Source organism: Zootoca vivipara, chromosome 1, assembly GCF_963506605.1.
Source record: "Zootoca vivipara chromosome 1, rZooViv1.1, whole genome shotgun sequence".
NCBI lineage: Eukaryota > Metazoa > Chordata > Lepidosauria > Squamata > Lacertidae > Zootoca > Zootoca vivipara.
In genome coordinates this window covers 115,900,150-115,926,809 of record NC_083276.1, presented here as the reverse complement: position 1 = coordinate 115,926,809, position 26,660 = coordinate 115,900,150, and the positions used below count along the sequence as shown (strand labels likewise).

The 26,660-nt window shown below is 49.3% G+C and overlaps 1 protein-coding gene across 1 annotated transcript; it reads left to right on the top strand.

Moving 5' to 3' along the window:
* Positions 1 to 12,935: 12,935 nt before the first annotated feature.
* On the top strand, positions 12,936 to 15,206 carry SP9 (Sp9 transcription factor). Its single transcript, XM_035112680.2, has 2 exons — positions 12,936 to 12,956; positions 13,854 to 15,206. Exons 1-2 carry the CDS (start codon positions 12,936 to 12,938, stop codon positions 15,204 to 15,206), a joined length of 1,374 nt encoding a protein of 457 aa, XP_034968571.1.
* The last annotated feature ends 11,454 nt before the right edge of the window (positions 15,207 to 26,660 follow it).

Here is a 26,660-nt window from a genome sequence, read left to right as displayed (position 1 = left end):
TTAAATGATGTGCTGTGAACAGCTGCTGGGAAAAAGGGAACGCATGTGCTCTGGTTGCACCAAGACCTTCTTCCCCCATGCTGCTAATTTAATTGTAAAGGTGCAAGGTCTGATGCACCAGCAATTGCTGGGTTAGCCGAAAGCATTACTGCCTGCCTCTGAAAATAGTTCACTAACAGATGTAACAGATTCCAAGGGAGAAAGACTGTTGGTCTGTTACGGCAAATACCAGAAAGAGATATCCTTATGGCACCTCAGAAATGAACATATTTATTGTAGTATATGGGGTGTGCTGGTAGGCCATGTGGGGGATCCCCCCCCAAAAAAATGCACACGCCTTGTGTTTGACGCCCCTGATTTAAGAGGATCAAGCAAAAAGCGGAGTTCTGGGGGTGGGGAGAAACAAAAATCCCAAGGTTGTCTCTGAAGGTGTGCCTCTCGGGTCCAGCCACAGAAACTGTGCAAAGATGCCTTCCAGCAAATCCTACCCGTGACTAATATCTTTGTGTAGCTGTCAAATCTGCCTTTTCTAGGTCAGAAGGGGCCAAAATCATTTCCAGGTCTATTTTTCTCAAAAAGCCATTTCCCTTTAATCTGTCTTTTTCCAAATGGCAAGTTTAATGAGAACTTCAGGCATATATCTCAAGCGAAAATGTGTTGGCGGCTTTCCCCCCACCCCACCAACTTTCCTCCCCCCCCTTTTCCGTTTTTCTTCCTTTCTATTCCACCTCCTCTCCCTCCCCCCCCCCCCCCGCCACCCTGCTTTAAGCCTCGGTGTCTATGTATTCAATTCAAATGTATTTCAAATAAGCAACAAACCTGGACACTATTGAAACACTCTTGGAGTGCCGCTGAAATAATAGGTGTATTCGCCAAGGAAACCTGCTTTTCTTTTCAAGTGACTGTATGCATTATTGCAGCTTCTCCTGATAATGGCTCATTTAACGGCAGGGCCAAGATGCAATCAATCTTCTCTCTCTTTCTCTCTCTCTCTCTCTTTTCCCCTCCTTGGTGGATTGCTATGCTTGGTTGCAAGTACCTAGCAGGCTTGGAGCTGCTAAAGTTCACCAGAGGTGGAGTGGCTACTACTTCTTGACCTCTGTTCTCTCCCCCCCCCCAGTGTGTGTGTGTGTGTGTGTGTGTGTGTGTGTGTGTGTGTGTGTGTGTTTCTAGAAGAAAAAGAGGGGAGTTTGCAATAGAGAGAGATCCTGGGTTATGCTAAAGTGAGCAGTTTTGCCTTCCTCTGTAATTAGACCCTCTCTGAACTCTTTGCAGTTGACTTAAATTACTCAGAGCCCCTGCGCTGAGGCTGCCTGATTGGCTCCCCAATCCATTGATGAAATAATGCATCTATTCCACCACCACCACCACCACCACTCCTCCCAAAAAAATAGAGGGAGGGGGGCAGAGATTAGTAAAAGTTCACTTGATCACAATGAGACGGTTGATCATTAAAGGGCAATGCAAGCCAGATGTAACAGAAATGTCTGAGGAGGCCGGCAGACTTGCAGCTACAGTACCGGGGACATCTTCCAGTCTTAAGGAGGCTGGGCATAGGGTTGCTACCTATACTGTATAATACAGGATTGTCTTGTATTTCAATGTAAAATGCTATGCCCTATATTGACACAGTTTGCCCTGTATATCAGGTCTTCTCTTTCTCCCTCACCCTCTGTCAAATGCATGTGTTTAAATACAGTGGTGCCTCGCAAGATGAATTTAATTTGTTCCGCGAGTCGCTTCGTATAGCGAAAAATTCGTTTTGTGAAGCGGCTCCCATAGGAACGCATTGAAGTGCGGTTTCCCATAGGGTGCCTCGGGGAGGAAAAAAATTCATCTTGCGAGGCACCCTATGGGACGAAAAAAAATCGTCTTGCGAGTCTCCATTGAAATTGCAAAACGCTTTTGTTTTGTGAGTTTTTCGTCTTGTGAGGCATTCGTCTAGCAAGGTACCACTGTACACGAAATGACATGTATTTAAGCTCTAGGTAGCCAAGCACAGACAGGTGTGTGTGTGTGTGTGTGTGTGTGTGTGTGTGTGTGACAAATTCCAGAAGGACCACCCTGCTGGGCTGCAATTGATTGTAATGGATTGCTTTGAAGTCACTTCAGCACTAGATTGGGGGGGATGGCCCCCCAGGGCCCCCAGCCCAGATCTGTCCTGTATTTTTCCAGAACAAAGGTGGCAACCCTAGCGGGGCAACATTTTGCCTGATGAAATATGGAATGGAAGATACACAGGAAACACACTAGGTAAAGGTAAATGGACCCCTGACCATTAGGTCCAGTCGTGATCGACTCTGGGGTTGCGGCACTCATCTCGCATTATTGGCCGAGGGAGCCGGCGTACAGTTTCCAGGTCATGTGGCCAGCATGACAAAGCCGCTTCTGGCGAACCAGAGCAGCGCATGGAAACACACTAGCAAGACTTTAAAGGAGCTTTTCTTCTGATAGGGGCAGGGGGATGGTATGCAGGATTTGTGGCCTCAATGGCACCACCTGGCCCTGTAACTCAAGAATGGAGAGCCTGTGAAGTCCTCCAGATTTGGCTGAACTACAACTCCCATGATCCCTGGCTCTTGGGCCATACTGGCATGGACTACTGGGAGTTGAAGTCTACTCACACCTGAAGCCAGTGCTATTTTTCTGAGGGCAGGGGGAGGCGCTGGAACTCACCATGAATGGCAATGGTGCCCACCTGAGAAGTGCCAGAACTACGTTCCAGCTGAAAAAAAGCCCAGCCTGAAGTGTTACAGGAAATAGCTTAAAATGACCAAAAGAGGGGAAAGGAAGACGGGGTCACCTCAACCTGGGTTTACACAGAAGGGGAGATAAAGGGTTTTCCAACCCCTCCCATGAGCATAGAAGCTGGCTGAGAATTACAGGCTGGATGGATCTAAAATTGGCTGAAATCAACCACAAGATAGTGATCAGTTTGCAATCAGTGTAGAGTGCATAGCCTTACCTACCAGTAATGGACCAATCTCTCTCTCTCTCCCCCCCCCCCAAATCTGGAAGAAAAGGTGGATTATAACTATAATAAACACATTCTCGAGGTATGAACTGAGGGCACCTGAGGCTGCTATCATAACTGAAACAACATGTTACGGGTTCCATCATGGAAGAACGGTGAGAGATAAGTTTCCGAAATGAATAAGTAAAACATGCAAGCCATACCACTACAGCATCTATCCTAAAAGGGAACTGAAGACAGATCTGTAAATTGGATTAACATACAGGGTCTAAAAAGGAGATTGGGCAAGCCGTCACAGTCAGTGTGCAGAGGCTGTTTTGCACATGATGCACAGCAGCAAAGCCCCGTTTGCCACTGGATGTACTACACTCAGCAAGGAGGGAAGTTGAAGGCAACCCTCTCCGAGACAAGCCTCTGCAAACACAGGCTTCTCACATTCACCTGACAAACCTTCAGGAAAGTGCGGCTCTCACAAAAGGCAGGTGAAGGGATAAAACCTGCATAGGGGCTTCAGATTGCAAGGATCAGGAGTCTTCACGCAAAAAAGAAAGAAATACACTTAAAAACACACACACACACCTTGCACACTGAAAACTAGCTGTCGGGGGGGGGGGGAGGCTTGTAGCTTAGCTGTCTCACTAACATGCTCCTTTTCTGTGTGCAAGGATTAACATGTGGGGTGCTGAGTTCCAATTTGAAACAGCACAATCCAGAACCCAATTGACCATTTCATCCCCTGTTTGTGATTCCTAAATTCCAAGGCAGTGGAAGTGAGATGTAAGCAACAACAACAAAAATGCTTGGAGAGATTGAGAGGTGGTAGTGCCCTATAAAAAAAAGCTCCATGCATCGCCCTCCTGCCCAAGAGGTCCAATCTGGACCCAAATAAAAATGAATATTGGCACACGACTTAGGGCATGTTCCTGTATAGGTCTCGTGAAAATGCCTTAACCCCTTGTATTCAAGGGTGCTTACTTCCGGGTAAGGAAGGACAGTATACTTTTCTTTTTTCATTTATGGCTTTCCATTCCACAGAACTCCCCACCGCTCGAAGGAACGGCTGCCGCCAGCTCGGAGCGCGCTTTTGTGGCGTCCCCATCCGTTTCCACTTTGGAGAGTTGAAAGCGCGGTTACTTGCGTGTTTGCTTGTTTGTTTCTTTCCCGCTCCCCCTGCAGAGAGCGTCTTCGGAAACTTGGCTCCCAGTCCAGGGGATTCGCTTTGAAACTCGTCGGTCTCCCTGCTCCCTCGTTAGCTTTCGGAGAGCGCCCACGAGCCTGCGCCTTCAAGGCAGAAGAAGTCCAGGGAGGGACAACCCCCCCCCATCATACTGAGCAGAAGGGCCCCCAAACGCCGCAAGAGGGAGGGAGTTTGGAAGCGAAGACGCCAAAGGAAAGAGGGCGAACGCCGCAAGGCCAGTCTCCACTAAGTGCGCGCCCGCCAAGCGTGCGCTTTTACGCAAAATGCCCTGTATTTGGAATCTCAGGGCAGGACTTTGGGCACAACAGAGGTATAGCTCAGTTGGTTAGAGTGTGGCGCTAATAACACCAAGGTTGCAGGTTTGATCCCCAAACGAGACAGCTGCATATCCCTGCATCTCAGGGAGTTGTCGAGATGGTCCTCAGGGTCCCTTCCCTTCCAACTCTACGATTCTGTGATGAAGTTCTTCTACTCCTTCGTGAGTTTTTGGATTGCAGTCCAAAGGGAAGTTTGGTCTCAAGCCCGCCCTGAAATGTTTACGCCACACATTTAAAGCACGTGGCTTCCCCCTAAAGAATTCTGGGAACTGTAGTTTCTTAAGAGTGTTGGGAATTGTAGCTCTGTGAGGTTCTCCGGATTCTTGGGGGTGGGGATGTGCTTTCAATGTCTTGTGTGTGCAAGCAGCGTCAGAGGAAAGAAACTCAGACGATCTCTTGCCCTCAAACGTCCTTGGTCCTTCCTCTAGAGTCTATGGAATCCGTTTTATCTGCGAGCATATGGGGGTTGCAGACACAAAGCGAACTGCACCGGCAGCCGTAGTAGATTCTGCAAAGGACTGCAACGTTTCTCTTGTCGGGAGGAGAGGTTCGACGTTTCCTTTCAACAACTCCAAAATAGACTACGCGGGGCCTCCGAAGCATCTGCGATGCCTTTGAGCGTGTGAACACAAGTACACGTGGGCCCTGTGTCCCTCTAATGTACTTTCTACGTGTTTACTGCAAAGTAGTTTCCATCGAACTCTATGGAATTTACTCCCTGGTGACTGGTTCTAGGTGAATTAGGGTGGTAACCAACGTGAGTCCTACTCAGAGTAGTCCCGCTGAAAACAATGGGTACTAATAAGTTAGGCCCATCAGTTTCAAGCGGCCTATTCTAGTTGGATACGACCCCTAGTCACGTGTACCGTAGGATTAGGAGAACCCACCCCACCCCCACCCCTCTCTCTCTCTCTCTCTCTCCATATATATATATTCCTTGGCTAATAGACCAGCCCACACACCCCAGAAGAGTTAACCTTGAAGCCGCCTCCCGATTGGTTGTAAGTGAGAAGGCAGGCCGTGGTTGGTTGGGAACTGCACCATTCGCCCCGATAGGCCAGCTTCCCTCCTTTTATCAGATGGGAAACCTAGTTTCCTTCATTCCCGTGTCTTCTCCCAAGCCCACCATTCCGTCTAAAGGGGAGCTGGCCTGGTACGGAAAGATTCCGGCGTTGCAGGGGTTAAGACGAGATTACCCTCGTATTCCCTCCATAGGTGGCTTTACAGCAGAGGTTGGATGGCCCTCTGCCATGGCTACTTGAGAGTCCTGCATTAATGCGGGGGGGGTTGGACTAAATGGCTCTGGAGGTCCCTTCCAACTCCAAAATTCAGTGATTCCAAAGCTCTGCTATCTTGCAAGATGAACAATCTGGAGAGGCAGATGATTCCCCCGCCCCTCATCATCTCTTCCCCTGGTTCCTTCCTTGCAAGTTTTCTAAACAGCCTTCTGTTGTGCAAAGCTTGATGGATGGTGTCTCTCTCTCGCCTCCCCCCTTTTGCTCTGGGGTGGTTTCGGGAATATTACAAAGGGTGTAAGGCGGGGGAATTGGACAGGGAGAGAGAGGGAGGGAGAGAGAGAGAGAAAGAAAGGGACTCCTGGTCGTATAAATCATGCACATTGTTTAAGGTACATTGATCAATCTAATGGCTTGTAATAGACTCCTAATTATCAAGAGGAAAACGCTTCTGCAAACGTCTTCACCGACGGCGCAACGCTTCGTGATCGGAGGTGAAATTCACCATAAGAAGACGGCCAAGCCTAGGCAATACGGAGATGGGAGCAAAAAAAAAAATGGGCGAGGAAGGAAGATCTGATGTCAGGAGACAAGGTCTTCCTCATTGCTGCAGCTCATCCCACTGAGTCCTGGGGCAAAAGCCGCGATGGTCCCCTGGGGTGAGCTGCGATGCTCAGCAGGTAACCCCACGCGACTACCCCCCACCCCACCCGGCATGAAGGGTGCGGGAAGAGAGCTCCCTAACTCTCATCTCAACCTTCTGGGCCGTTTAATTTAAGTAAAGACCAAGACAAAAACCTGAAATAGTGCAGCAGCAAAACCGAGGGTAATCACAGCCCCCTCCCCCCGTTATCCAAAAGTGGATCTTGGGGTCTCTATCTCTATCGGGTTTTGAGTCCTACGTGGAGGGCAATCTGAGAGCAAGAGGAAGGGAAAATATCACTCCTGGAACCGGTGGGAAGCAGAAGGCTCTAACCACTGCACAACACGGCATCCATCTCGCCGCCGAGGCGGGAGCAGGAGCGCCAAAGGTTCACCTCCGTTCCTCTGCCAAGGAAGGCCCAGAGGATTGGGCCCTTTGCATGCTTACTTGGGAGTAAGCCTCCTTGAAACCGCCGGAGCTCCCTTCGAAGAAACCATGCCCAGGGTTCAAACTCCTAACAGCGCAATCCTAGCTACGTCTACTTGGAAGTCCTAAGGACATTCGGTGAGGTCAGTGGGGTTCAAGTTGCAGCCTGGATCAGCCTTAGGCATGCCCTAAACTCAGGTTTGTTTTGCAAAACCACTGGGTGGATTATCGATTTGAATACTGGGGCTTGTTCATTTCTCCTGTAGGGGTGCAAATTGGCTTTCCCACGCTTCGGGGTTGGAAAGAACTGCTTCTTCCCCACCACTTCAGAGAAGGCGAATAATCCCAGGCTCTTTTGTGATCATTCCCCCTGCGTTTAGGCCGAGGCTCCACATCTGCCTTCTTCAGAGTGCTCCACCTACAAAATGTGGCCCGGAATTATTAAATTATACACATGCGCACTGTTCCTCCAAGGAGCTCGTGGCAGCGTTTTTCTCACCACTTAAAAAAATGTCCTCCTAAGAACCTTGCGAGGTAGGCTAGGCTGGGAGGGAGGGAGGAAGTGCAAGTGTGTGTGGCCTTGGTCCCAGTATCAGTTAGTGAGCAGCCGTATTCGAACCAGTGGCCTTCTGGCTCCTCTGGACGACACCATAAAGGCCCGGCGCGCAGTTCTGGAGACTGCATAGGTGGGCGGACGTCCGTCTCAGGTAGTGGTGGGTCTCGATCCGCTTCCGGCCTGTGCTACTGAAGAATGGATTAAACCTCGCCGTCGGCGTCCTGAAGCCAGCAAGTCGGTTAGACTCCCCAAGGGGCTACTAATCTAGTCTTAATTCTCTGCTTCTGTTACTTGGCCGCGAGTGTGGAAACAGAAGCAGCCACGACGGGCTTCTTCCTATCCTGCGAGGAGGCAACTCCGAAACCCGATGTCCTCCTCCAGCGTTTGCCGCTCTCCTTGGTGCAGAGGAAGCAGTCGGTCAAGCGCCTGGAGATCGGGACCCTACCGCCTTTGCTCCCGGGGCCCACGCCGGCCAGGTGGCGCTACAGCCTCGACGGCGCATCTTTATTTTTCTTCTTTTCCTTCGCCAACGGGGTTTAAACAACCCCTTTCAGGCGATGGTCCCTTCGACGTCCTTCTCCTGGCGCTGTAAACAAGCCTAAAGACGTTTTGTTGAATAATCCCCCGTAATTGTAGTAATTAAAATCATCATCCAGTCACCTTCCTTTGACACAACAGTGTCTTCCCTTTTAATTGTTCACGTGCCTTCTGCGGAAGAGGGGAGAGGAGGAGGAGGAGGAGGAGGAGGAGGAGAGACAGACAGAAAGAAAGAGAAAGAAAGAAAGAAAGAAAGAGGGGGGCGTCGGGGGCCACCCCATCCCAATCTACACAAGCTGACATGGGAAAAACGAGGAGCTCGTGGGTGGGTGGGTAGGTAGGGCGGCCTTCAAGGGGGCGCACATTTGGAGAGGCACTTCAGAGAGAGAACGGATCCGTCCTCTCTCTCCTTCGGAGGCGTCCGAGCGGCGCCTTCTGACTGCTGCTGCCGCTTCCCTCACCAGGCAGAGATGAAAGCCCCGTCCATCAAATGCTCCCGCATTAGAGGGGCTTTATTTGCAGGGGGGGGCAGGGGAAATGAGGGAGAGGGGCTGCGTTAACAAATAGAAAATGAAAGCTCAGGCTGGTGGGGGGGGGTGTTGGAGAGTCCCATGATTTCCTCTTTAATTTCCAGGATCCGTTTGATCCCCGGATTGCTGCTTCTTCCTGCCTCCCTCCCCGCCCCGTCTGGTCCTTGTTCTTTTGAGTAAGCAAAAAAAAAGCCACGCGTCCTTCGCCTCTTCCAAACAACAAACCCAACGAAAGGGATTAGGCTGCCAAAGACTCTGTGCTAGGTAAACCTGGTCCTCACTGCCCTCTTTCTCCAACCCCCCACCCAACCCCATTGATGCAAGCTCCCTCCCCACCTTTTTTCTTTCTTTTTGTATCAAGATTAGGCGAAGCCTTTTCTTAATCGAAGTTCCTAATTCGTCTCCCCTCGGAGCGTCTCTGGTAAAATCTGGTTCTGTATCATGTAAATGAAAGGGGTAATTGAGGCAGGAAGAGGAGGGGAGGGGAGCGTTGTTGCTTTTGGTGGGGGGGGAGGGAGGAGGAGAGAGAGGAGGGAGGAGGATGCAATTATTTGAACAAATGTTTTGGGGCAGGCTGTGTTTTCCCCTTCTGAAAAAGAAGTCCCCCTGCAGCCCCTTGCGCGCAGACCAGGGCGCACCCAGCAGTCGGATAACTCGGTCTCTGGTTCGCAGGGTAATGTCGACAGCAATTGCTCTTCCGTCGATGGATTTAGAATTGCTGAAAAATAAATAAATAAAAGGCCCGTCGGTGCAAAAGCGCCATTTCATCGCAAAGCTCTTGACTGTGAACCCGTACCCCCCCTCCAAATCATCTCTAATGAACCAATTGTTTGGCGCTTCTCTACCTCCCGAAGATTTGCAACTTTCGGAGTTGGTGCGGATCAAAGGGGCCAGTGGAAACGCGGGGAACCTCTGGGAAACTGAATTTGCTGGAATGAAGGAGGGCTGTTGCCTTTAATTAGCCCATTCTTCTTTATTAGTATTCATATTGAGATTTAAGGGGGGGGAGGGAAGAGAGGAGAGGGAAAGATGCATGTTGATTTAAGCCCCCGTGTATTTACCATGTAAATATATTCCGAGACAAAAAAAACGTCACGGATCAATTGTAAAGGACCCGGATACATAATTTTAAAAAATCAGTTTCAGTTTATATGAGGTTCTCACCCCACTTTCGCTTCTTAGTCGGATTTGTTTATGCAGAATCGACATTTAATAGTGCTAATTGCACTCCAGTTAAATTGCCCTGATTGCAGAAAGGGAAGCAATTTTCGTGCTCTCTGTCTGGGTTTGGAAGAAATTGTTTTATATTCACCTCTTTATAAAGAAGTAGAGATAAGGCACCGAGCCTCTGCACAAATTGCACTTATGGGCTGACTGGCAGCATTCAGGCGCTATAATAGAGCATTATTTGGCCGTTTTGAATAATGTAAAGCGGTTGCTGAAAGCCATTCTCCTGAAAATTGCTTTAACTTTTAAAAGGGTGATGATTCACTCCAAACCAGGGCCTTTTGTTACATTGTCATTATCCCCCCCAAATGTTTTAACAGTCAGCTCAACACTTCGGCATAACACGCTGATCTTTGTTTAAAAACTAGGGTTTTTGGAGTATGGAGAAATCTGACAGAAAACGCTTGACCCCCTCTCAAGATTTGGGAGCTGGGATTTCTCCTTCTCCTCCAAGCGCTGGGTTGAATCCCAGGCGCGCACCGTCGTCGTCCTTCCCAGTCAAAATCCCACTTTACTTTTATTTACTTGCAAAGACGCGGTGGATTAAGACGGGCAGCAGGAGGAGACGACCCCCCCCCTGCGCGTTTCAAAACAGGGCCCCGGGTGCAATCAGCTCAGGGGATATGTGCGTGCTGCGTGTTTTGCTTCTTTAGGAGGCATTGGGGAAAGCGGACTGGGTGGAGGAATCTGTTGTGGGTGCCCACAGACGTCATCTTAAGATGAGTTATTAAAACAAAAGAAAAACACACACACACACCTGCTCTGTCAGTTGGCATCAGGAGGGGTAGGGAAGAGAGAGAGGGAGAATTATTATATTTATCCTTTCGTCAGCCTTCCTTAAAGAGAGGGTGGGAGAAAGACTCTCCCTTTCTCCTCCCCGAACTGCCCCCTGGCTGGCCAGAAACGCCTCGGCGCCACTTAGCAATCTCCTCTATTAGTAAATGCAACGGCGGCTTCCCCCCCCCTATAAATAAACAGGAGAGCTCGCCTCCCTCCCTCCAGATACGGGTGCAGGAGGCTGTGTCACCTGTTGGATGAAGGATTCTGGTGGCGTGGCCCTCTGCATAGCTGCCAAGTTATCCCTTTTTTAAAGGGATTTTCCTTTATGCTGAATAGGCTTCCTCGCGAGAAAAGGGAAAACTTGGCAGCTATGGCCCTCTGGGGCTTCCCCAAACCAACCCCACCCCCTGCTCCCGCTTTGCTGGGAGGCTGGATTTCCACCCCATGTGCACACACGCACGGTCGTTTTTAAATAGCTGCCCACCTCTAGCACTTAACACACGCACGCCTCTTTGGCAGTCTTGGGATGAGCTTCCCTGTCGCACCTTTTGGCTGTGCCGGCACTCCGTCTTCCCTCCCAGTGCCTCTGCGCCCCAGAAATCTGGGGGCAGCAATCGTGGGCACAGATTCCACCCCCCTCTTCCCACAACTCTAGACTTTTGTGGACTCCCTTTTCCCCACTCCAGCCGAAGCAAAACAACACTGGCTGTAAATAATAATAATAATAATAATAATAATAATAATAATAATAATAATATTGGAGCTCCACTGAAGCCAACTTGTTGATTGCTTTGAAAGTGTATCTTGACACAAAACAGGGTTCTTCTTTTAATGGATGCTCGTGTGTGTGTGTGTGTGTGTGTTGTTTCTCTTCTTTAAACGGTGACAGAAGGAAAGCGCTCTCTGTGTGTGTGTGTGTGTTGGGGGGGCGAGAGAGGGGGGAGAAGGAAATCGTGATTCCCCCCTCCTTGCCTTTGAACCACGTGTATTCTGCATCTGCGAACTGACGAGGTTCGGAGGTAGCAGATGTTGGCAGAAAGGAAGATTTAAGCAGGAGGAAGAAACCTAAGTTTTTTACCTCTCTGCGTCTCCCTCCTCCCCATCTCTGTCCCTCCAAACCGCAGCGAGGATTAGACGGGCAGACAAAAAAAGAAAAAAACACGATGGGATAATCACAGCGTTGCAGAGAGAACATCTGGAGGGTTTGGAGACGTGCGCGCGTTTGTGCTTTCTTTTTTAAAAAGTTGATCTTTCGCCCGGCCAGGGGGAAAAGGGTGAGTTTGACGCAATTTCTTGAAGGTCCTCCGTCATCCTCCACAATGGAGGATGGTTGACGAAGTTCCCCTTATTTGCCACATACAGGGAGCGGATAGAAAAGTCTCTGTAACTCTTCGGTACGTGTGGAAGGGGGGGGGGCGAGAATCTGTCCAAGAATGCTTCTTACTTACTTACGGGCGCGCAGGAATTCGTGGGGACTAGAAAAAGGTCTAGCGCAGACTCTGCAAACTTGGTCTTGTTTTTCTTTATCCACACCTTAAAAGGGGGGCATCCTTGCACTTCTCTGGCAGAGGAGCGCTAGGAAACCACCCAGATGCCTGTGAACTAGGATAATAAAATACTTCCCTCCCTCCCCTCCCCAATGTTATATAATCCAAATATTGCATTTTAAAAAATATTTAAATCTTTTATTCCAAACGAATCTAGCGAATGTATAAAAGCATTGCCGATGACTATGGGGTGTGCGTTGGGTTGGTTTTTTAAAAAATGTGAACAGGCTTTTTTTTCGTTTTATATTCTGCAAGCGCTTTTCTTGGAACCCGTACGATGCTAGACATCCCTGCGCCCTGCAGAGACCAGGGTGACAGTGGAGGCCTGTAGGGGTAAAAAGTCTGCCTCTCTTTATGTGGCACGGCGTGACACACCTATTTCGGTTTAATGAACGAGGGGAATTAATGAGCTGTGTAATGTTCGGGATAGAAGGGGGGGAATCGAAAAGCGACGGGGGGGGTCTGAATTGGGGGAAAATGGGAAATGAAGTGTCATGTTCTCTTCTGTCACAACCTTGACGATGTTTAAACTCAGGCTTTATTTATTTTTATTTTTTTAAAAAAGTTAATTGCAATATAAGGCATTTAAAAGACCCCAAAGCACGCTGGTGCGATTTCTTAAACGCCCCCCCCCCGCCATGCCATGAGCCCGCCCGCACCTTATGCCTTTGACTGGCACGCGCCCAGAGCCCTGGCTCTTACATCTCCAAGTTTCCTGATTGGCTGCGGAGCAACTGCTGCTCGCTCTTTCTCCACCCTCATTGGGCGAGAGTCTCAGCCAGCGGTACTTCAAAGCAGGCGCTCCCCACACTTAGGCTGAGTTTAGCCGTCCAGAGACAGGAGTGTACTTAGCGCAAGTGGGGAAATACAGCGGGGAGCGCCGAGGACGCTCGCGCACCCTCGCCAGCCTGCGCGCAAGGCAGAGCCCCCCTTCGGATCCCGCCGCCCAGCCGGGAGACTTGGCTATGGCTACGTCTATACTTGGGGTAAGTCGGGAGGCGCTTCCGTGCTTGAGGACCTCGGCTTTCGTTGTCTTTTTTTTATGCACGACTTTAAAACTGTTGCTGTCGCCGCGGCGAGCAGTTTGCGGTTACACGTCGGGAGAAAGCGGGTAGAAGCGTAAAGGTAAAATAAAGCTTGTCTTCTGGAGCCGGCTATTTAGATTCCAGTGGCTGTAAAGAAACAGCTCGTTTTTGTTCGCCGCTTTGATTTGCAGCCCTGCCATGTTTTCCTAAAATTTCTGCGCGTTTCCCCCACGTAGGCTGCTCAGGTTTTCCCGGTTCGTAACCCATATCCCGCTCGACGTTTTTGTGCAGCGTAGTTTTAGACCTCGCCCTGCATGGCTTTGGAGAGCTCATAATTTTTGCTCCCGGGATCTTTGCCATTAAGGCCGATTTGTTTGACCCACCACAAAAGGGAGGGGACGGGAGGAGATGAGAAAAATGCATCGACTTCATCTTTAAAAAAAAGAAAAAAAAAGCAGACGTGCGATTTATTTCCGTTCTTCTTTTTTAAGCGTGGTTTTCTTTCTGCTTCTGCCGTGACTGCTCCCTGGACCCTTGTCATTTTTAAAAAATCGGCTCCCACCGTTTCCTGCTGGATCGCGGTGAAAAGCATGTCCAAATAATAAGAACGACGACAATAATGAACCCAGCTAGGCGGGATGCAATGGCACGGGAGTCTTATTGGTTTCGTTTTGTTTTAAAGGTCGAGTAAATTGCGCGGAACTTTTCGCCAGGACGCCGTCGCCGTGGCTTTTGGGGCCTCCTCGGAGAGGAAGCCGGGCAGCGCCTGTTGCGCGCGCGTTTCCCCGTGGCGGCGGATCCGGGGCTTGGGCGCGAGAGGCTGACGGGCTCGTTTTTGTGTCTCCCTCCCCTCCACAGGAAGAGCCACGCTTCGGGACCACGCCTTTGGCCATGCTGGCCGCCACCTGCAACAAGATCGGGAACACCAGCCCGCTGACCACCTTGCCGGAGTCGAGCGCCTTCGCCAAGGGCAGCTTCCACCCGTGGAAGCGCTCCACTTCCAGCTGCAACCTGGGCTCCAGCCTGTCCGGCTTCACGGTGGCCACGAGCCGCGGCTCGAGCGGGCTGGCCAGCGGCAGCGGCACAGCCAACAGCGCCTTCTGCCTGGCCTCCACGTCGCCCACGTCGTCGGCCTTCAGCAGCGACTACAGCGGCCTCTTCTCCAACTCGGCGGCGGCGGCGGCCGCGGCGGCCGGAGTTTCCCCCCAGGAAGCCGGCGGGCAGTCGGCGTTCATCTCCAAAGTGCACAGCTCGGCGGCCGACAGCCTGTACCCTCGCGTGGGCATGGCGCACCCCTACGAGTCGTGGTATAAGTCCGGCTTCCACTCGACGCTGGCGGCGGGCGAGGTGGCCAACGGCGCGGCGTCGTCGTGGTGGGACGTGCACACCAACCCGGGCTCGTGGCTCGAAGTGCAAAACCCGGCAGGCGGCCTGCAGAGCCCGCTGCACTCGGGCGCCCCCCAGGCCTCCCTGCACTCGCAGCTGGGCACTTACAACCCGGCCGACTTCAGCTCCCTCACGCACTCGGCGTTCAGCTCCACGGGCCTGGGCTCGACGGCGGCGTCGCACCTGCTCTCCACTAGCCAGCACCTGCTCACGCAGGAGGGCTTCAAGCCCGTGCTCCCCTCGTACACGGACTCCAGCGCCGCGGTGGCGGCCGCCAGCGCCATGATTTCCGGCGCCGCGGCGGCCGCGGCAGCTGGGGGAGGCTCGGCGCGCTCCGCCCGGCGCTACTCGGGCAGGGCCACCTGCGACTGCCCCAACTGCCAGGAGGCCGAGCGTCTGGGGCCGGCGGGGGCGAGCCTGAGGCGCAAGGGCCTGCACAGCTGCCACATCCCCGGCTGCGGGAAGGTGTACGGCAAGACGTCGCACCTCAAGGCGCACCTGCGCTGGCACACGGGCGAGCGGCCGTTCGTGTGCAACTGGCTCTTCTGCGGCAAGCGCTTCACGCGCTCCGACGAGCTGCAGAGGCACCTGCGGACTCACACGGGCGAGAAGCGCTTCGCGTGCCCGGTCTGCAACAAGCGCTTCATGCGCAGCGACCACCTCAGCAAACACATTAAGACGCACAACGGCGGAGGAGGGGGCAAAAAGGGCAGCGACAGCGACACGGACGCCAGCAACTTGGAGACGCCGCGCTCCGAGTCACCCGACCTCATCCTGCACGAGGCGCGGGGCAAGGACTCCACAGCGGGGCCCAACGACTCGTAGTAGGGGCTGAGGGAGGGCGGCGGGAGACATTTTGGCGGGACACGGATGCGCCAAGGAAGAGGCTGGAGGAGAGAGCGCGCGCGAGGAGAGGAAGCGGCGCGCGCGGGAAGGGAGGGGAGGGGGACGCCAAAGGCACCCCCAGAAACAGCAGCAGCACCGCCACTTTGGCTCCACTTTTCCAGGAGCTTTCGGAAGGGGGGGAAGGGGTGGGAGTGGGCGAAAAAGGTGAAGCAGAGGGCGCGCTTTTTAGACCCTCTGCTTGCCTGCTGTTGATGGAGAGACTTGAACCCGGCCGGAAAGTGCAGAGACGCAGACAAAACAACCATTCAGTAAACAATAAACCACGACCTTATCTTCCTGGCGAACAGCAATAGAAGCGGCTGGAGATCACGCGCAGCCTCCCCTCTCCGAAAAGAAAAGGGGGAAAATCAGACTAAACCAAGCAAAATTTAAAGGGGGGCAACAAAACAAACCATGAAGCAAACAAAACAACCCGCCACCCAGGACCCAACCATGCAGCCCTTTGGAGTGGATTATTATAATATAGCTATACGTATAAACCTACTGCAGACTAAAGCAAGTCGTAATCGACAAAGCAATCTACCACGACGCTTTTTTCTATTTAAATATTGGGAAAGGAGAAATCGTCCTTTGCACACGCACACTCAGACAGGCACACAAACACACACACACAAAGGCTTAAGGTGAGAAATTAAACTGGAAAACGGTTGAGACAGTTTTATCTCTGTATCATCAAACAAATGTATAAATAGGGTTTCAAAACACACACACACACGAAGGATTGCATTCTCTCTTTTCCCCTTGTAAATGTCAATTCTAATAGGGATTTTTTTGGGGAGGGGGTAATTCCTGAAATTCAGGGGAGTTTTTTTAAAAAAGAAATTATTATGATTATTATTATTATTTCTGATGCACTTTGTGGAGGTCAGTATATATGTAAGAGATATTTAACATGTTGAGTTAACATTTCACTCACACCAGTAAGTTAAGGTTGTTTAAAGGAATTAAATGCGTTTATCTGTATTGAGGGGGGAGGGGACGACGACACTTGGCATAATATTTTCATTTTGGTATTATTAAAGAACTCTGAACAATGCGCTCTGGGGTTTCATTTCCACCCCACCCCCTGCCTCAGTCAAAGGACTTTGTATTGCGATCTGCCTTCCTCTTACTTAGATCGTTTTATCTCCAGGTACATGGGATCGGATTAGGCTTGCAATTCTATACACACTAACTAAGGCATCAGGGGCCCATTGAATTCCATAGAATTTCTTCTGAGTAAACACGCTTCCGGGTAGTGAGTTCCATATGTTCAGGTCGAATGAAAATGCTGGATGCTATGAATACTAAGAATCTGGTGTCATCCAGGACTCCTCAAGGACAATAGATGATATGAATAAACCAAGTCCCCTTATTTAGGATTGCAGTTCGTATCCTATTGAAATCTCAGCGACAAAAATCGCCCGTTGATTTGGATGGGCTGCGATCCTATAGCTCCTGGCGCAGCCCAGTGTGGATATCCAACTTGTTAATGCGACTTATTTGTTGTTTAAATTATAGACATCGCCTCCCCAGAAAGGAATACCCATCTTCACACCCCATATCCGATCTTGGGAGATTTTCATAAGTAAATTGCTTCTTATAAGGAGTTTAAAGATAAACGCTGGGCCGAGCAAGTATTTATTTAAAAAAGAAGAAGCTTGCAATGGCTCCAACGAGGTTGCTCAGGTTAGAGAGGAAGGCAGCCCCGGGGGAATAAATAGCTAGTCAATACCCCGGAAAAGACATTTCATGCCTAAATGAAAATCTTGTTAAATGTTATTAATTTTGACTTGGAGCACAGAGCAGCCCCCTGTGCCTTGTATTCCCTTATTAGAGATTCATGTCTTATCAAATATCTAATTAATCTCCTAGACATCATTTGTTCTGGCCAACTTTATCTCAGCTGGTCCGCGGGGAAAACCCTCAGAATATTCTCGGTGACAAAGCTTCCCTTGAAGATCCTTTTAATTGTCTAAATTAACTGCGCCGAATTTGCATGTCAAACGGCTAAGGGCAACCTGAGATAAAATGTAAACGTTTTAAAAAGCCTCCCCCAAACCAAGCACTTGATTTGATAACTGGTCCTTTTTTAATGTTAGGGAAGACAACTGGCTCCTTTCCCTTTTCAAAAGATAGTTGATCTATGCAAATAGTGAATTGGAAATGCTTATATCCCCGTCCCCCCCACATGCAGTCAAATGGTCCTCGCCTGTTATTTGAATATCAGTGGCTCTGCTATTGAAAAGGTTCAAGGATGCTCTCTGACTTCTTTGTGATTACGCAGTGCAGCGTCTTATTCTAAAGGGGGAGAAAAAAACCTCAGGAATAATTAAAGCCTGGGATAAGGCCTGGGAACACATTTGGGACAGGAATCTCATTTAGACGGGCTCTTTCAAAATAAGGCACAGTTAAATTGACCAGAAGGCAATTATTGAAATGAAAATTATTTTCACTGCTTTTGTCTTCTGACCACCAACTTAACAGTCGCAGGATATCTTTTTTTAAAAAAAGGGAAAATCGTTCCAATGAGATAATTGCGCTACTTTAAGGGGGGGGGGAGAGAGAGAGAGACTGCGAAGGAGCAGAAAGAAAGAGGTTACATTGGGGAGGGGGAGGGGAGAAAGTTAATTTAAATTGCACGTTTCCAGAAAGAAAGGCGAAAATATATGTGAAGCCCCTTTTTTATTTTACGAAATTGGGCATGCAAATTCAAGCCACCCAGCCTATCCTATCCTATGCGCCGGATTTGCTGGCAAAAGTAGGCGAAAGAATCCCTGAATAAAAACATCTGTTGTGTCTACCAGGGCTCGTATTTAGCTTCCCTCGGTAATTGTGCTGAAATGCAGCCGCTGAAACCCGGGGCTAGATTATAATGTCTCGAGCAGTATTGTGAACCGCAGTCTTTCAATGCTAAGATGAGAAGGGCTGCCAGAAGCTTATCTGCAAGAAAGGGGCAATTTCAGTTTGAGCTGTTTATCTGTCTACCGGAGTTAGTGGTAATAATATGCTTCTTATTTATTTTGTTTATTTGTTTCGCCCGACACCGGGCGGTGTCGGTAATGGGCTCCTCTCTCTCCCACTCTGGCAAGCATAATTTGGGGGGCGGGGGGGGGAGGAAGCGCTTCCTAAGTGTGTGAATCTCTCCATGCCCCATGCCCAAATCTCCACAAAACATTTGTGTTGTTTATATTGGGGTTTTGGAAGGAGGAGAGGGAAGACAACGGCAGCTGGGGGACAGAGGACACGCTTGAGGAGGGGCAAAGTAAACAGAAAGCTTTATGAGCTACACAGGATGCAGCTTCCGTCCCTCCACGGTCAGTTGTGCTGTTGTTGTGGTGGTGTGGGGCTTGCCTAAGGAATGCGTCCTCGCTGGGTTGTTGGGCAGCAGGGGCAGCTTTGTTTGCGATCTGTAATTTAAAAACAAACAAATAAATAAAACCAGATCAAAGAGCCCCCACCCCCACCCCGTCCAGGTCCACTTTCTGCCAGGCCGGGGTTACAATTCTCAGCTCAATGATCAAGGACCTCTGCGCATTCCTTTTGCCCCTTCGAGGTCAGGAAACGTCCATCATTTACAGACTCCCCAGAAACCAAGAAGGGGGGAAAACTTCAGAAGAGAGCTGCAGAGCCTGGCGGCCGAGAGGGGCATAAGAAGGAATGCTAACTGTTTTTTTTTCTTCTCCCTTCCCCTCCGGAGGGGGATATTTATCCAATAACCGGAAACAAATCTGACCATTGTGCGCATTGTTAGAACTCTCAGATTTTCGCAGTCCCTGTGTGTGCGCGCGCGCTTATGCACACATAAGAAAGGATGAGAGCAGAGGCAGACTTGCTCCCTCTTTTCCATTTGGCGTTTGTCTTAGTGGAGAGACACTCCCGCCCTCTTAAAAGGGGGTTTGGAGAGCCTAGAGAAGAAGGCACCGGGAAGGGGAAAAGAGGCTGCGCGGGGTGTGTGTGTGTGTTTATGGCTGAGCGGGATTGTGGGGGAAGAGAACACTGCTTTAACTGGAGTGAGGTCCACCCAAACGACTATTTGTACTTTCTCTCACCCCGGTATTGTTACTTCCGGGAGGGGGGGTCACAAGTCAAAAGAGGGCTGGTTTCACCACGCGGTTTAGATCGGCGGGCATATGAACGTGCACCCTCCGGGGCTGCAGCCCAAAATCTTGCTTCACTAGGCGGAGGACTTGCTGCTAAGCAAAAACAGCAGAGGATGGTGCTTTAGATGAGGTAGAGACTGAAGTGGGGAGGATATCTGAAGCCGATCTGTTGTCCTATTCAGCTGGATTTCGCCCCTTATTTCATGCATGCTGCTTGAGGTTTTCTCCTCAAATGCCTGTGTTTAATTTTGTTCTATGAAGTTTATATATGTGCGTGTGTGAGCGCTCATCCTCGTATAACCGCGACAGCTGATTATTTTTCATATCCACCCACCCATACACGCATCAAGTTTATCTTCTAATTTATTTGCAGCCGTTATCTGTATTCACCCAAGAATCTTTTTCCGCGCTAAAAAAAAAGGCAGTTGAGGGAAATGCTGCAGAAAAATCCGGCCTATTTGGGTAATTGGTATACTAAGTGTTTATTTTAAGTGAGAATAATTTAGCTACAAATTTCTTTAAGGAATAACATTCTTAACGTATTAAAAAAAACCCCTGAAAACTCTGATTTGCTTTTATGTTTGACAGTCACTTTTGAGTCCTTGGAGAAGAGGAGAAGGAGGGGAAGAAACCGGTGGGAGGGAAGGATTCTGATAATTTCTGACTCTTTGGCGCCATCTAGAGCTCGTTGGGTGAAGAGATTCATTTCCGATTCATTCCGAAAACCGTCTTGTGTTATATTCTCTGTAAGAGAATTGTGGTACAAACCTCCACTTTTTTTCTTTGGCCAAGCCGGCACCTCCAAAATCTATCTACAACGAAGCAGCTAGGACCGAATGTTCAACCGATGCCACTTACTGAATTCGTGCATTTGTGCATAATAATACATAAACCGAAAGGAGGAGAAAAAAAATCTTTATGACTATGGAAGTCAGGTCATTGTTCCGTTTTTCTTCTTTTTATGCATTCCATGTATTGGGGGCATCGATAGGAGTCTTTCCACGTTTCTGAAGATCCCTGCGCGCGATGGCTAAGGCCATTTCCTAACCGACTAGGCTTGGACAAGCGCGGCGTGGCCAAAGGCTCTTTCGCCTCAGTGCGCCACGTGCCGAGCGGTGCATTTTATTTGCAGAAAACACACACACACACACACACACACACACACACACACAGAGAGAGAGAGAGAGAGAGAGAGAGAGAGAGAGAGAGAGAGAGAGAGAGAGAGAGAGAGAGAGAGGTTGAAAAGCTCATTCCTTCTTTCTCTCGCCAAGGACGTGAGAGCGTGGCGTTACAGATCGATTTCAGACCTCGCGCGCAAAAGCTACGGATTAAGGGAAAGTGGCCGTATTTGCCGCCGCCGCCGCCGCCACCTAGGTATGGTGACTCCGGCTCCGCCGCCTGCTGCCGCTCCTTAAGAGCAGTTCGGAGCCTGGTGGCGTTCGTGCTTACGGCCATTTCTATCCGCTTTCGCTCTCGCAGAAATAATGGGGTGCTAATTCCACCAGAGTAAAACAGCTGGAAACACAAGAGTTTTTGGAGAAACGCCGCCGTGGTGGTGAAGGGTTGCCTTCTGTTATCCCCCAACTTTCCCATTGCGCCAAAAAAAAATGTTTAAATTTCCCCGTTCAAATACTTCCAGTTCCTCGCCTTTAAGATTACATTAGACGGCGTAGGAGGCGCAAGAAGAACCACTTGCAGCTCTTTGCGTGCGGCGCACTGTAAATATAAGGCTCAAGGAAGGAGAGAACAGCTTGGGAAGATCAGAGGAGGAGGCTGACTTTTTTTTTATCTTCCCCTCGCTCTCTCTCTCTCCTTCACTCCCCTCACCCTGCTTCGCCCATTTGGAAAAAGCCAAGCGGATTGAAACCTTTGATTCCCCCGCCGCCTAGCCAAGAAGAAGGGGAGGCCTGCGGGAGGCCCTGGCGTTTTGGTGCGGTCAGCTATGTAAACGTGGCTGCTCTGCTGCACAGCAGGCTCCGCCTCCCCGCCGCCATCCTCTCCCTCGGCGCAGCCCAATGAGTTTGGGCTTTGCCTCGCTTGCTGCCGGTTTAATATCCGTCTCCCCGCGCTGCCTGTTTCCAAGATGTGCTAATTACTACTTGGATAGCAGGGGCCCAAAGTCCTTGTCCATTACCCTACTACAAAGTAGGGCTTTTTGCTAGGGGAGGGGAGGTGGGGAGGGGCGATTTATTTTTTTTAATTATTAAAAAAATGCCTTTCAGCCTAAAGCTGCCTTACCTGAATGTCATAATTACAGTAATTATGTACATCCAAATTACATGCTAATTAAATTAGAATCAAATCGTTCTAAATCGAAATCAAATGAGGTAGCGGGAATTAATCAATGACAACATAAATAGAGAGCTTCCTTAGGGGATATTTATTGTAACGATCCAAGAGGGAATCTGAGCCGAAAAGTCACCTGTTTATTTACTTTTCAATTAGTAATAATTTATGCTTCTTCTTCGTCTAAATTTCGAAGCTGTCGGCTGATTCCCGGTGCCCTCCCTCCCTCCCCAGCCTCTATAAATCAAGTAGAGCATCAGACTGGGATGGAACCATCATAGACACCCCCCAGAACCTCTCTGAAATCCGGGGACATACAGGCCCCCAAAAAGGGAGCCCTTCTCTCTCGTTGCCCCATTGAGCGTATGTAGGAGCTATAGAGGGCATCCTAGGTTTTTCTTTACGGTCGAAATTAAGACTGAGCTGGAGAGTTGCGGAAACACGCGCACTATTACGCACCAAACACACAGACACCTTCCTCCCTCTCCCTCCGCGTTCGCCAACGCATTCACACCTACTCCGTGCTGCAGAGAGACGAATCAAGCGGATTTCCACCCAGGACCCCAATTCCGCTGGGAACCAGGCACACACACATCCCGATTTTCTCGGCCAAGTACATGACAGAACATCGCTAGTGTTTGTGCGCCCCGGAGCACGCTGCGACCCACAAACTGTTTTCAAGTCGTTAGCCGCCACCCACAGGACCCCGATCGTTCTCCAGCAGCTCTTCAGTGTAGGATGCACAGCTGTCAAGTTTCCCCTTTTCTCGCGAGGAAGCCTATTCAGCATAAGGGAATTTTCCTTTAAAAAAAAAGGGAGAACTTGACAGCTATGGTAGGATGGGGTGTGTGTGTGTGTAAAGTTGTTATGGGAATAGCATACCCAAACCTGGAGTGTCTGCCTCGGACCCCCTTCCAGGCCCAGGCTTTTCACGTAGGGACACTTTTTCCTATTCCGACGTCCTCTTTACCAGACACTTCGGATCATCAATGGCATGGACTCGATGGTGCAAACCTGGAATGGCGGGGTTTGCGAGAGATCCCAGTCCGTCCGTCCCCCAACCGCCCCAATAATTTCCCCCCCGTGGGCCTTGACATGCCCTAGGAGATGGCACAGCAGCCTTGCAGCGCAATCTTATGCATGTCTACTCAGAAGTAAACTCCGGTGAGGCACCAGTAAGACTCGGAGATAGTCGTCGTTAGCTCAGGCTTCAGTCCCCTACGCGCTTCCTTGAGCGTAAGTCCCCCCCCCCGGGCTCAGTGGGAATGACCTCTGAGCAGACCTACGGTACCTACGATTACGCACAGGCGCTAATAAACCGGCCCTGTTCTTTTCTCGCTAAATACAGCAGCCAGCCATCTCTTCTTGCTTTCTGCTACCTGGCGAGCTCAAATTGCCACCGGGTCGTGTTTGACTGCGTTCAGCGAATGAAAGGACGGGTGTTGCTCTTCAGTCTCCTTGTCTTTTCTGCCGCCTTTGGCTGACTCCGTCCCCCACCTCGTCCTTCCTCTCCACTTGCTTAAGTATCTGACCCGCCTCCCCGGAGAGTAGCTCAGTGGGCAACTCTGAGTCTGCCCTCCTCCCGGGGGAAATGCCAAGTAGTGGTGGTAATGAACCACTGCTTGTTTATTTTATTTTTATTATTCCCCTTTCCCCCCCCCCCCGCAATATCCCTTCGCAGGCTGAAGGACAAGGCGCCTTTTATTTTACAAGGCAAACCCCCCCCCCACAAACAGCCAGGTGAGTGTGTTTCTTTTGGTGGAAACACACCACGACGGGCTTTGACCGGCTGAAGCGAGTCTCCTCAGAGCAAGCGGTGCTGTCAGTGGCCTCCTGATTGTCCGCAGGCGTGGGCGCACACCTGTGGGAACAGGAATCTCCTGCGCGCGAAACCTATTGCTTCAGGCTAAATTTACGCGGGCTGAGGCGAGGGGATTCGCCACTCGGCCTGGCTAGATGGCTTCGGATGCTGCTGGCTTGAGGAGGGGGAGAGCGCGAGGGCCCAGCTTCTCCCACGGGGTATCCCGTCAGGTCGTGTTTTTGCAGCAACAGGCAGGCCTTCCCCCTCTGATCCTCGATTCTCCCTCAGAAAAGACTGGGAAGTTTCTCACAGGAGGAAGTTTATAATGGCGCAGTAGTTTGCAGCTGCTCCTTCTCCGCGCAACTCTGGAGCCCAGCTGCTGAGGATGAAGGAGGGATGCGCGCGCAAACGACGCGCAGAGTTGGAGAGGCGTCGCGGGGGTTTGTTTGCTTTGCACAAACGCTAGCGGTGGCGACCGGGACCATTTGCAAACCAACAGCACCTCCTGCAGGGTTCGCTTTGCCATCGTCCAACGAAGGTAGGCAGCAAGACTCAGAAACCATTTGTAGAGGCAAGCCCTAAGGTTCATTTTCTTTCCAGACTTCCTTCTCCAAACTGGGCCCCCCACCCATTCACCACGAGTCAAAACAGACTCTGTTAGGAAACAAAACATGTCTACAAGGGTGTGTTTTTTTGGTTTTTTTGCGGAGGGTAGGAGCTGCAGTCATGCTTTTATATATATATTTGGGTACATTCTTGCCATATCTGGTGCAGTTCCAGTGCTTCCCCCCAAAAAAAACATGTTTAGGGGTACTCTCATTTTTCTACTCATATTGAAGCATTGCCCCTCAACAGTCACAAATGTTTAGGGGTATGCGTATCCCTGCATCCCCCCCCAAAAAAGCACCGTGCAGTTCTAAAAAGGTAAATGTGTGAAAAGGCAGAGAGTTTGGTATAGGTAATGTGCTTTTAGCCTTGATGTCAAATCATCTGCCTTAAGCCACCTAATTCTAGTAGCTTTCTATATTTTTTTCAAAAACAACAACTCCTCTCTGTGAATAAGCTGAAAGCTTTCTGCTCATACTTCAAAATGGTATTCAAAAGTGTTTTAAGGGCAAAACAGCAACATGCGCTTTAAACTTGGCTCTCGACGTTGCTCTGTCAGAACTAAGTTCCACAGGCAGATCTGGAGATAAAGGTGCTTGCTCGATACAATCTCAAAATATACAATCACAGAAACATTCACCATAAGCTTCCCAGCTGAATACTGTATTCTTCATGTTTGCATCCATCTGAGATACATTGCAAAGAGGCAATGAGCAGTATTACGGTCCGCTCTGCATTGCATGGGTCATGAACAGAGACAGTTAAAGGCCTTTCCATTCGACCAGAAACACAGGAGAAAATAAATAAATCAAGTCATGTTTGTGGTTTACCTTGATGAACTGCCCTAACAGCAACCAAACTGGAGCACATAGAAATGCTTACTAAAAATAGAGGAGACAACACATTTCTCTCACACTGGAGGATTAAGTGTAGCAACAGCAGCAGCTGGGTGGCAAGCTGCCAGCGCAGACAGGCTTGAACCAATGCCCCTTTTCTATGCACGACAAAATAGGCCAGTTTTTTTTGGTGGGGAGAGACTCTTCTTTTCAGAGAAAAAAAGATGTCTTGTACTGTTTATGTTATTCTGAAGGTCCTTTCCAAGTGGGGTCACAATTTTGACTGGGCTGAAAGGCATTTTCAAATGCAGACTTTGTGCCAAAATTATGTCCTCTTGTCTTTGGTGTTCTTAAGCATAAACTCTGAAATTGTAAGCACTGGGCACTTCATATTAAGTTATTGCCCCGTGTCAGCTTAGAAACAAAGAACACAATGATGTTGGGATTTTGTGTCCAGGTATAAGAGTATTGCTTCTCAGAGCATCTATTGCTTATGGCAGTGAAGATGGCAACATCTTATGGGGCAAATCAGCATAAGAGACTGCCTTCTCCTCTACGCTGCAATGTAATATTTTAAAATGTGTATCCTTGAAACAGTACCTTCTATGGATCAAATAAAAACAGAAAGCGTAAATACAGAAGCATTATTGATGAGCACGTTATCACTGTAGAAGGCACTTTCAATACTCCCTCTAAAGCTTGAGTCAGAAGTGCTGTAAAACCTGTGTGTTTTAGCTTCTGACATATGGGGTTAAAGTAGGGTAGCAAGATGGTAAACTATTGTGCTAAACTGAAATAGCAATTTTGTTTACATCATTTTCCCATTAGCCATATGGACTTTTTGACCCTAGAGCCAGCTAGAAATGTAAGCACAATTTTGGAATGACAAAGCTGCTAGGTGTGCTAGATTTACCATTATTCAGGGGTTATCCTGCAAACATTTCTTTTTTTACCACTCAATCCTATGTGTGCTTTTTAGGAAGGGTCATTGAATTTAATGGGTATTATCTCAAAGTAAGAATTCATGGGATTTCAGCCCTGGTGCCATTTAGTTTATTTCTTCTAATGATAGCATAACAAGGTAATGCAGTGTGCAGCCATGCCTATTTTTTAGCATTTGATACTTCCATTATCTTTTAATCTCTTACGGTAACACTCATATGAAGGTGTGAGATGCATCGAAGGCCAAGCTTTCAAAGGCAAGGCACCTCTACTGGACATTGATTTCTGTGATATGCAAAAGCTTCTGCATGATGGTAGAAAAACACACCAGAACTATAGCAGAAATGAAGAAGCAGAAAAACTCATTGTCTGTACCTTGAATTCAATTGTACTTCTTAGATTTCCAACTCCCTCGTTATCTGTGCCTTTAAAATAGCAGAAATATCCCAGAGAATAAAGTGAACTTTTTTTTGGAATCAAAGTTTATTTAATGTAGTTCATCCCTTAACATCTATTTAAAAAACACAACAACCCAAACCCCTAAAGAGAAATCTACTGTCTGACAAGGTTAAGACTAGAGCTGACACAACATTCCTACAGCACACAATATCTACAAACTGTTAAGGCAGTAAATATTCTTTCCGTGTCTTAAGAAATAACGACACTGTGTTGACATGTACCAACTAGGGCTCAAGATGCTTAGATAGCCTTGACCAAGTTATACTCTACAGGAGGTCAAAAATGTTGGCTACACACTTATGTGGAACTACCGTATGTTGCTATGCTGTTTTAACTTAAGAAATTGACCACTTAGGGGATC